This window comes from Anguilla rostrata, chromosome 3 (assembly GCF_018555375.3).
Source record: "Anguilla rostrata isolate EN2019 chromosome 3, ASM1855537v3, whole genome shotgun sequence".
NCBI lineage: Eukaryota > Metazoa > Chordata > Actinopteri > Anguilliformes > Anguillidae > Anguilla > Anguilla rostrata.
Window position 1 is genome coordinate 70,457,289 of NC_057935.1, and position 11,787 is coordinate 70,469,075.

Below are 11,787 nucleotides of genomic sequence, written 5' to 3' on the forward strand. Positions count from 1 at the left end.
TGATAAAGGGCATTACCGTCCCATCCAAAACCTGGTGGTAACCTGATGCTACTGTTACACAGGAGGACATGAGACTTCAACTGCAGCTGAAAACAACACCAACGTACTCCAATAAATCCCAGCATGCACTGCTTCTCAGATGCAGCCGCACTACAGGTGCGCATTCCTGGCACAGTCTTCAAAGAAGAGATTTTGTGGTTTGCAGTTCGCCTGCGCTTTGCTGGTGCAACCGGCAGCAAACAGTCCCTGTTGGTCTACAAGCAGACTGCAGTCTAGATGTCCCTGCCTACACAGGGTAGAGCAGAAATAATGTGTGTATTAACCCTTTAAGGTGTGAGGTCACAAATATGCAATTAGAATGTTCTTAACTGAACGTTCTGATGCTGATGTCACAATCACCGCTGGCAAATGAAAGCAGTGGAGTTCTAGAACACCGACTTTCAATTTTGAAACAAAACATCCCAAATACAACACTCCTCTTCAAAGGGTTAATGATCTGCGCTTGGGCATGAGAACTCATTACCCGATAAGGAATTATTAGCTGCAAAGCATTTTCTGTAAATAGATAACCACATACCTGGGCTTGCAGGTGATGCCATAACCGCACCCTTAGGTTACAAGCAAACACCTAAGGCACAGAACTGTGACACAGAACTGATATTATAAAATCACAGACTCTCATGCATATGCACACACACACACACACACACACACAGAGCCCTGCCTATAAACAAGTCTTATCAGGTCCCGAGACAGACAGCCACATACAAGCGGTAAACAGCTGCTTAACAACGGGCAAAGGTGTAGCAAATAATCTCTGTGTTCAAAAAGGTGTCATGGCACGTGCCTGACATTCATTATACAGACGAATGCCACTGAGCGGGACCAAAACTTTACATTTTCCATGTGTCATGGACCTCTACATTACCCTAACCTCTACCCTATAACCTGCCCAACACCAGCCCTATAACCTGCCCAACACCAGTCCTATAACCTGCCCAACACCAGTCCTATAACCTGCCCAACACTGGCCCTATAACCTGCCCAACACCAGCCCTATAACCTGCCCAACACCGGCCCTATAACCTGCCCAACACCGGCCCTATAACCTGCCCAACACTGACCCTATAACCTGCCCAACACCAGCCCTATAACCTGCCCAACACCAGCCCTATAACCTGCCCAACACTGACCCTATAACCTGCCCAACACTGACCCTATAACCTGCCCAACACCAGCCCTATAACCTGCCCAACACCAGCCCTATAACCTGCCCAACACCGGCCCTATAACCTGCCCAACACCAGCCCTATAACCTGCCCAACACCAGCCCTATAACCTGCCCAACACCAGCCCTATAACCTGCCCAACACCAGCCCTATAACCTGCCCAACACCAGCCCTATAACCTGCCCTATCTCTTGCTATTCTACACGCACAACTTTCACAATCCCGTCCCCCACACACAGTGCAGCTCAACCATTTGTTAAGAGCAAACCGGTGGCTCGCACAACCATCCCTAACTGCCAGGTCTGTAACTCTCCCATCGTACGCCCTTCCATTTCAACGCGACCTTCTCCGCCCCTATGACCAAACCAGCCCCACCCTTCCATCACGCCATCCGAAGATGATCTCCTAGCACCTCTCCCACTATTGGTCATGCCTTCCCTTCCCTCTGTCATTGAGGCTACACCCGGCTCTCCTGCCTGTACTATCCTTCACCCTCCAGTCTCCCCATAGCGCTGCTCTCCTCCAGGTCAGCGTGATCAATCTCCTGCAGGCTACGAGGGAGGAAATACGAGACCACCGCTGACCTGACCCCCCCCCGCCAGTCACCCCCGTCCATCTTCTCCTCGTCCATCACGTGTGCCTGAGTATCCTCTTACCAGGAACCGATTTCAGGCCGCTGTCGCTGGCGCACGCAAACTCTTCTCGGCCTACTGACCACCTCCAGCCGGAGTTCCACCTGCAGGAATCTCCCAGGGCAAAGTTTCAGACGTCCGTTGGTCCTTTAACCCTTTGACGAGTAGTTTTTTTGGAATGTCTCCAAGTCAGTGTTCTAGAACTCCAATGCTTTCAATTATCATATTATCAGTAGTGATTGTTACATCAGCATTAGAACATTCTAATCATGTATTTGTGATCTCACATCATAACGGGTTCAGTGCCCTGTTGCACCCGCTATGCCCGGTTCGTCTCCTGCATGCCCACCGGGCTGATTTCTACTCCAGGCACCCGCGAGGAGAGTGGAACACGCGACATAACCCTCACAAGTCCCTCTGGGCTCTGTCTTTGGCCCTCTTCTCTTTTCATTTTACAGCAGATCACTTGGTTCTGCCATCTCTGCTTAGGGTTTCCCTCATCAACGTTCAACCCCATCATCATGATCCAAAGAACAAGCCCATATACCGCAATGCCACGTACACGGATTGCAGTCCTGCATCTCGGTATTCATTCCCTGTACAGCCAGAAACGGGATTACCCCACGCAGTGAATTCCCCCTGCCGCTGTCCAGACGGGACGTCCCGGCCCGGCCCGGGCGGGGGGGAGGACTCACCTCTTGGTGGCGCTCTCCTGGAAGGGGTAGATGACCTGGCCGTTGTGGCAGAGCTCGCAGATGAAGCCCTTCTCGCTGCACAGGCTGCAGCTGTACACGTGCGAGCTGGCAAATTTAATCACCTTGGAGAGGAAGGGGGCCAGCTTCCCTTCGATCACCTGCACGCGGGGGAGAGGGGGGACCGCGGGAGAGCGGGGGGGAAGGGGGGGGAGATATCGAAAAGAGAGGGGAAGAGAGAATTAATAGAGGAGTTGGGGGGTGGAGGGGAAGAAGGAATTGATTCATGAAAGATTGGAGGTGGTCAGAGTGAGAGGGGGAAGGAGAGGGAGAGAGAAAGAAGGAGAGAGAGAGAGAGAGAGAAGGACAGACAGTGAGAGACGGGGAGAGAGAAAGAGGAAAGGAGAGAAAAGCATAGAAAGAGAGAGAGGGGGAGAGTGAGAGGGGATATGATGGAAAGAGGAGGGGGAACGGAGGAGAGGGAATTTGCAGTGAGGACAAAGGTAAGAAAAGAGAAGGGAAAAGAAATGAAGAAGAGGATGGAGTGGTGAGAGACGCAGGGATGAGAAAGAGGAAGAAAGAAAGTGAGAGAGAGAGGAGAGATGAGTCTCTCAGAACACAGAACACACAAATACCTGGCCTTGGTTTCATTTCAGATTTCAATACAGCACCTGAACAAAACAAACAGCAGCAGCAACCCAATTTCTAAACGTTTTTTTTTTTTTTCAAACTATTTTTTCTCTCTGATTCAAAGCGTAATTACTGTAATGGATGTATTGAGCCAATCTCACAAGGTTTCTGTGTGATCTACGACAAGGACATCAAAGCCAGTTTGCAACTATAGACTGGATACAAATGAGTTTCCCTTCAGGTAACTACATACCCCAGCACACACAAACACACACACACACGCACACAAACATACATACATACACTCACACATACAGTACGCATACACAAACACACACACACACACACACACACACACAAACACACACACACACACACACACACACAAACATACATACACACACACACACTCACACACACACACACACACACACACAAACATACATACACTCACACATACAGTACGCATACACAAACACACACACACACACACGCATGCTCGCACACACACACACACACACACACATGCTTCCAGCTCTACCTCGGAACCCCTTCCCTATGATAGAATTTCTCAGGATGTATAGAGCATTCAGACAAACTCACTCAAGGCAACCCCCTAGTTCCCAATATAAACTAAGCCCCCCCCCCCCCAAAACAAAGTGAGAACCACATAACATAAATCTCTGCACACACACACACACACATGCAAATTCTCACAAAAGATGGACGACAAAAATTATGTTTTTTTTTTACAGACCAAATGGACCAGTTCCCATCCAGGAGCCCATTGAGAGATGGAACAGGAAAGAACCCCCCCCCCCCCCCCCCCGCCCCCACCCCCGACCCCCAGAACTTCAGTGGAAACAGGCGCACTTCAACGCAGGTCCCCAAGGAGAAGCACCGCACAGAGAAACCCACAGAGTTCACACCGCAACTAATGAAGGTAAAAAAAAAAAAAGAAAAAGAAGAAGAAAAAATGAAGATGAAGGGGGGGTGGTCTGTCTTTTTTTTTTTTTTTTTTTTTTTTAAAGGGAGCCAGAAAAAATAATATGTGAATGCCATTTAGCGTCGGGCGAGCTAGTTAAAATCAGGCCGAGCTTTGGAGAGCCGGCTTCCTGCAGAAAGCGCATTGTGGCCCGGTGAATGGGCCTGGGGACGGGGGCCGGGGGGGGGACAGGGCTGGGGGGGGGAACGGGGCCCGGACCTCCGGCACACACTCACCACCAAGGGGGCCGGAGACAAGTGGCCACACCTGGCAGAGCGGGGGCCGCCTAATTAAAAGAGCTGTGAGCGTTCTTCAGCCCCGGAGAGAATGGGCAGAGAGAAAAGGAGAGAGAGAGAGAGAGGGGGAGAATGGGCAGAGAGAAGGAGGAGAGAGGGAGAGAGGAGAGAGAGAGAGAGGGGGAGAGGAGGGAGAGAGAGAGAGAGGGAGAGAGGAGAGGAGAGAGAGAGAGAGAGAGGGGAGGAGGAGAGGGGAGAAAGAGAGAGGGGAGAGGAGAAAGGAGAGAGAGAGAGAGAGAGAGAGGGGGAGAGGGGCAGAGAGAGGAGAGAGAGAGAGAGAGGAGAGAGGAGGAGAGAGAGGGAGAGAGAGGAGAGAGGAGGAGAGAGAGAGAGGAGAGAGGGGGAGAGAGAGGAGAGAGAGAGAGAGAGGAGGGAGAGGAGTGAGGAGGAGGGAGGGGGAGAGAGGAGAGAGAGAGGGGGGAGAAAGGAGAGAGAGAGGAGAGGGGGGAGAAAGGAGAGAGGAGGGAGAGAGGGAGGGTGAGGGCAATGGAGGAGAAGGACAGGGAGGAAAGCGAGAGAGAGAGAGAGAGAGAAAGAAAGGACATGAGGGTGGGGGGCAGAGAGAAAAGGAGAGAGCTAGTGAGAAAGAAGAAAAGAGGGAAACAGAGAGAGGGCAATGGAAGAGATTGAGGGTGGGGGCAGGGAGGAAAGAGAGAAAGAGAGAGAGAGGGGGAGATTGAGGAGAAAGACTGAAGAAGGGGGGGTGATGGAGGAAAAAGGAGCCCCCCAACCTTGTACCAAGGAGGAGGGGGGGCAGTGAAAAGGGCCTCTATGGGGGCAGACTGAGGTTGGGATTGGGGGGGGGAACTGAAGGAGACCCCACGCGTGCGCTTGCTGTAAAGGTGCGGGTCTTTCACCTGACAGAAAAGCGCGAGCGGCTGTGATGTCATCCGCTCTGTCATCGACGGCGTGTCTGCAGTTTGAGATCCGGCGTAACTCAGCTCAGTACACCTCATAAAAACAGCGGCTTAAGGCTCCTTTCAGCTACATAACTAGCATGCAAAGGTCATGAGGTGTGAACTTAATGGCTGGACAATTTTTGACTGTATTTTTCGATGATTTTTATTCTTCATCTCAGTATACACCCATAGACGATACTTGTTACCGTGTGTGAATGGTTGTGCATGGGGGGGGGGTGCGTTTAGGGAGAGAGGCAAATGGACAGACCTTAAAGAGATGACCTGAGTGCATTTGCAATCAGAAGCAAATGTTGGCACAAGAGGGCTGTGTATGGGCATAGAGTGGTAATGCTGGCACACACAGTGACTGTGTATGGGCATAGAGTGGTAATGCTGGCACACACAGTGACTGTGTATGGGCATAGAGTGGTGATGTTGGCACACACAGTGACTGTGTATGGGCATAGAGTGGTAATGTTGGTACACACAGTGATTGTGTATGGGCATAGAGTGGTAATGTTGGTACACACAGTGACTGTGTATGGGCATAGAGTGGTAATGTTGGTACACACAGTGATTGTGTATGGGCATAGAGTGGTAATGTTGGTACACACAGTGATTGTGTATGGGCATAGAGTGGTAATGTTGGTACACACAGTGATTGTGTATGGGCATAGAGTGGTGATGTTGGTACACACAGTGACTGTGTATGGGCATATAGTGGTAATGTTGGTACACACAGTGACTGTGTATGGGCATAGAGTGGTGATGTTGGTACACACAGTGATTGTGTATGGGCATAGAGTGGTGATGTTGGTACACACAGTGACTGTGTATGGGCATAGAGTGGTAATGTTGGTACACACAGTGACTGTGTATGGGCATAGAGTGGTAATGTTGGTACACACAGTGACTGTGTATGGGCATAGAGTGGTAATGTTGGTACACACAGTGACTGTGTATGGGCATAGAGTGGTAAGGCTGGCACACACAGTGACTGTGTATGGGCATAGAGTGGTGATGTTGGTACACACAGTGACTGTGTATGGGCATAGAGTGGTAATGTTGGTACACACAGTGACTGTGTATGGGCATAGAGTGGTAATGTTGGTACACACAGTGACTGTGTATGGGCATAGAGTGGTAATGTTGGTACACACAGTGACTGTGTATGGGCATAGAGTGGTAATGTTGGCAGACACAGTGACTGTGTATGGGCATAGAGTGGTAATGTTGGTACACACAGTGACTGTGTATGGGCATAGAGTGGTAATGTTGGCACACACAGTGACTGTGTATGGGCATAGAGTGGTAATGTTGGTACACACAGTGACTGTGTATGGGCATAGAGTGGTAATGTTGGTACACACAGTGACTGTGATGGGCATAGAGTGGTAATGTTGGCACACAGTGACGTGTATGGGCATAGAGTGGTAATGTTGGACACAGTGACTGTGTATGGCATAGAGTGGTATTTGGCAACACAGGACGTGTATGGGCTAGTTATGGTCACACAGTGACTGTGTATGGGCATAGAGTGGTAATGTTGGCAGACCAGTGACTGTGTATGGGCATAGAGTGGTAAGTGGACACACAGTGACTGTGTATGGCATAGAGTGGTATGTTGGTACACACAGTGACTGTGTATGGGCAAGAGTGGTAATGTTGGTACACACGTGACTGTGTATGGGCATAGAGTGGTATGTTGGCAGACACAGTGACTGTGTAGGGCATAGAGTGGTATGTTGGCAGACACAGTGACTGTGTATGGGCATAGAGTGGTATGTTGGACACAGTGACTGTGTAGGGCATAGTGGTAATGTTGGCAGACACAGTGACTGTGTAGGGCATAGAGTGGTAATGTTGGCAGACACAGTGACTGTGTATGGGCATAGAGCGGTAATGTTGGCAGACACAGTGACTGTGTATGGGCATAGAGTGGTAATGTTGGCACACACAGTGACTGTGTATGGGCATAGAGTGGTGATGTTGGTACACACAGTGACTGTGTATGGGCATAGAGTGGTAATGTTGGTACACACAGTGACTGTGTATGGGCATAGAGTGGTAATGTTGGCAGACACAGTGACTGTGTATGGGCATAGAGTGGTGATGTTGGCAGACACAGTGACTGTGTATGGGCATAGAGTGGTAATGTTGGTACACACAGTGACTGTGTATGGGCATAGAGTGGTAATGTTGGTACACACAGTGACTGTGTATGGGCATAGAGTGGTAATGTTGGCACACACAGTGACTGTGTATGGGCATAGAGTGGTAATGTTGGCAGACACAGTGACTGTGTATGGGCATAGAGTGGTAATGTTGGCAGACACAGTGACTGTGTATGGGCATAGAGTGGTAATGTTGGCAGACACAGTGACTGTGTATGGGCATAGAGTGGTAATGTTGGCACACACAGTGACTGTGTATGGGCATAGAGTGGTAATGTTGGCAGACACAGTGACTGTGTATGGGCATAGAGTGGTAAGGCTGGCACACACAGTGACTGTGTATGGGCATAGAGTGGTAATGTTGGCACACACAGTGACTGTGTATGGGCATAGAGTGGTAATGTTGGCAGACACAGTGACTGTGTATGGGCATAGAGTGGTAATGTTGGCACACACAGTGACTGTGTATGGGCATAGAGTGGTAAGGCTGGCACACACAGTGACTGTGTATGGGCATAGAGTGGTAATGTTGGTACACACAGTGACTGTGTATGGGCATAGAGTGGTAAGGCTGGCACACACAGTGACTGTGTATGGGCATAGAGTGGTAATGTTGGTACACACAGTGACTGTGTATGGGCATAGAGTGGTAATGTTGGTACACACAGTGACTGTGTATGGGCATAGAGTGGTGATGTTGGTACACACAGTGATTGTGTATGGGCATAGAGTGGTGATGTACAGAGGTCCTGTAGCACCTGGTCCAGCCCGAGGCCTGGACAGCAGCTCAGACTGTGACCCCCGATGCAGTGACCCCTCAGAGGGCCTTGGCCCGCGGTTAAGGGGGTCTGTGTGCACCCCACAGAGAGGCTGAATCAGCCGTCCTCAACCGTGCCACCCTGAATTTGGGGGACCACCTACCAGGCAGGGTGGAGGGCACAGTGCCCACACTAGTCCTGCCCTGCCAGGGGAGGGAAAAAACCCAAATCTGCCCCCCCCCACCCCACCCCCCATCAAAACAGAGCGCTTCCACTCAAAGAGAGGTCTCTGTTTCCAAAAAGGTTGGGCTGATATTTAAACCGTCGTTCGGTTTGACCTTCAGATCAACACTAACAGCACGTCACTTCCAGCCAGAAGAACCCTATTTGTCAAATAAAAAGTCACTGTAACTCAAAATTTGGCACGGGTATGAATAATTTTGGGCTTAACTGTAGGTTCTGAAACGAGAAAATCCAAACCCTTTTTTGTTGTTGCTAGAGTAAATAATCTGTCACTTTTTGCAATGTGATAATTGACTACTCTTCTGTGTAAGTAAAACGAACTTGCAAAAAAAAAAAATGTCTGGCAAGTACTTTCAACTGTTGTCATGGCCGTATAAATGAACAACCAGCAGAAAAATCATATATTCAGAATTCTGGTCTCCTCCAGTGTAATCGGGTAGTTTAGAGCTCTGGACAGAGAGGTAAAGCTCCACACTGTCACTGAGTTTTAGTCTAAATTATTGATATGACAAAATGCAATTTTCGTAGTGAACATATAACAGCATTTGATTGGGTGCAATTATGGAAAAAAAAAAAAAAAGGCAGGAAAAGAAAAAAAATTCACTTGGTATTAGTGTGACCAGGTACACAATGGCTAAACGGCATCAAACAGAATAAAAAAAGCAGGGGACAGAAAACGTGGGGAACCAGGAGAGCCTCACAGACTGCTCCTCCACTCAGGTCTCTACTGCAGGGTTTCAGCACCGTGAGGCCTTGGGGGGGGATTGGGGGGGGGGGGGCGCTATGCCCCGGCTCTCCCATGACGGTGGGAAGGTCCCGTCCGCCCCCCCCCCCCCCGCACAGAAACGTTAAATAACACCGCGGCGAACGTGTCGAGCCAGGGGCTACAGACCGGTAATCAAAGCCCCCCCCCCCCCCCCCCCCCGGGGTGGACGTCTGATTCACGTCGCCCTGTGTGGATGAAATATACCCCTGCTGATCGGTGCTGACAGGGGGGGTAATTAAGCGTATCAATAATTTAGCGGGGGAGACCGGGGACAGGGTGAGAGAACAGCGCACGCGAGGCGTGATTTATACTCTGATGGGGGGTCTGCGAGAGTAGTGGGGGGGGGGGGGGCAGTGTTAACGTGGGGGTGACATATTAGCAATATCCTTCAGAATAGCTTTGTGTATCTGGGACTCAAAACTGTACAATTACACTTTGTCCCACGCCTCTGTGGATTGCCTTCTGCACACATACACACACACACACACGCACGCACACACACACACACACTGAAAGTCATCAATCATACACTGAGACCCGTATTTCCTGAGAGACACACGGCCACTGAGAAAATGATGGAAATAAATTCATTTTCACTTCCGCGCAATTCTTTGCTCGATGATACAAAAACGCAACCTTGGCCTGGCGTTCGTTTTTTAACAGACAGGCAGAAATGAAGCTGCGTATGCTGTAGTGGAAATGATGCCCTATTTCTCTCTCTCTCTCTCTCTCTCTCCCTCCCCGCGGCCGCCCAAGGCCACCTGGTCAAACAGGTGATTATTCCAGCTGAAACATTGCACCGGGCGGGGCTGTCGGGACGCTGGGAGGTCGACGCCCGGGTCCTCCAGACCAGTGTGGAGGGCACCGGCTGACACCATCACACCAGGAGCAACGGTAAAATAAACACACCGCACTCTTTATCTTCGGTGTCAGCGCCTAAAGATACGAGGATCCCTCACGCGCGCGAGATTGATCATGTGACCTCTGGAATCCTCTGGGGAGTTCCCGCCTCGCTGAATTTCAGGGGGTACCCCCTGGACGTGTCTTGAGGCCAGAGCACTTCAGCCAGCGAAAGCGGACGTTTCCGGAACATTCTGGGGTACCCCCTGGACGTGTCTGAGGCCAGAGCACCTCAGCGGGGAAAGCGGACGTTTCCGGAACATTCTGGGGTACCCCCTGGACGTGTCTGTGGCCAGAGCACCTCAGCGGGGAAAGCGGACGTTTTCGGAACATTCTGGGGTACCCCCTGGACGTGTCTGAGGCCAGAGCACCTCAGCAGGGAAAGCGGATGTTTCCGGAACATTCTGGGGTACCCCCTGGACGTGTCTGAGGCCAGAGCACCTCAGCGGGGAAAGCGGACGTTTCCGGAACATTCTGGGGTACCCCCTGGACGTGTCTGAGGCCAGAGCACCTCAGCGGGGAAAGCGGACGTTTCCGGAACATTCCGTACGCGGTGTCTCTCGGCTGGGGGAAAACACGCTGAGGTCAGCAGCCCGCGCGCGGGGACACATCGCAGCAGACGACGGCCCAGCGGCACGGGGGGGCCTACTGTCACGGGCAGGAGGGCACACGAGCACCTTTTTCACGCTTCAGTGATGAAATGCTGATCAAATCATGATCGCTAAATTCTTTTTTTTTTTTCTCCCCCATTTCTGTTCCATTTCTGATGCGGCATTTTGGCTGGGCCCCCTTTTCCCTAGATTGGCTTCTACACACACACGTAAATGAGAATGAGTTCAGGGTACGAAAAAAAACCAAAAACTAACAGCTCCAGATCTGTCATTTTTCCAATTGGGAAGTGGGTCAAAGTTCAGCCCATTCTCCAAATTGTCCTCAGACAAGGGCGGGGGGACGGATACTCCAGCTGTCGTGGCGACAGTGGTTTTTCTTTTTCTTTTTCCTTTCTTTTTCTGGCAGCTGCCACAGCAGCCGAATCAGGAAGCAGAAGCGTCACACCGAGTCCCCCCCCCACACCCCTCCGCCCCGCACCCTCCTTGCCCCTTCACCCCCTGTCCTGCGGGGGCTTTGTTGTGGGACGCTTAATCCCCTAAAAGCGCTGTTTAACACCCGTTCCTGGTGCCCCCGCCACCCTGTCCTCTAATGAAGGCCCTAATGTCTGGGCCCGCCCCGTTAATCTGCAGAAAGGCCCGGATTACACACATAAAGAGAGGGTGAGGCCTGTTTGGATAACACTCTGCCTCCGACCGGCTCAGAAAACAGGATTAGCACCGCCTCGTGTGTGTGCGTGTGTGTGTGTGTGTGTGTGTGTGGACCTGTGTGTGTGTGTGTGTGTGTGTGTGTGTGGACCTGTGTATGTGTGTGTGCGTGTGTGGACGGGTGTGTGTGTGTTTGTGCGTGTGCGTGAGCATCACTGTGTGGAAGGATAAAGGCCCCACAGCATAAACATTTGTTTATAGGTGTGTCCTGCAGTACTCATTCTGCAGAGGTAAGCAAATATTTACAGCGGACTCCGAGACACATTT

At 50.9% G+C, this 11,787-nt stretch overlaps 1 protein-coding gene across 3 annotated transcripts in view; it reads right to left on the reverse strand.

The window, feature by feature from the left end:
- Nucleotides 1-11,787, reverse strand: part of plekhm3 (pleckstrin homology domain containing, family M, member 3) — a 58,921-nt gene that overhangs the window by 2,285 nt on the left and 44,849 nt on the right. For all 3 annotated transcript variants that reach the window (XM_064329577.1, XM_064329578.1, XM_064329576.1), the window contains exon 7: nucleotides 2,557-2,714. In XM_064329577.1, the coding sequence (XP_064185647.1) occupies nucleotides 2,557-2,714 (158 nt within the window). The remainder of the gene's footprint in view (nucleotides 1-2,556; nucleotides 2,715-11,787) is intronic.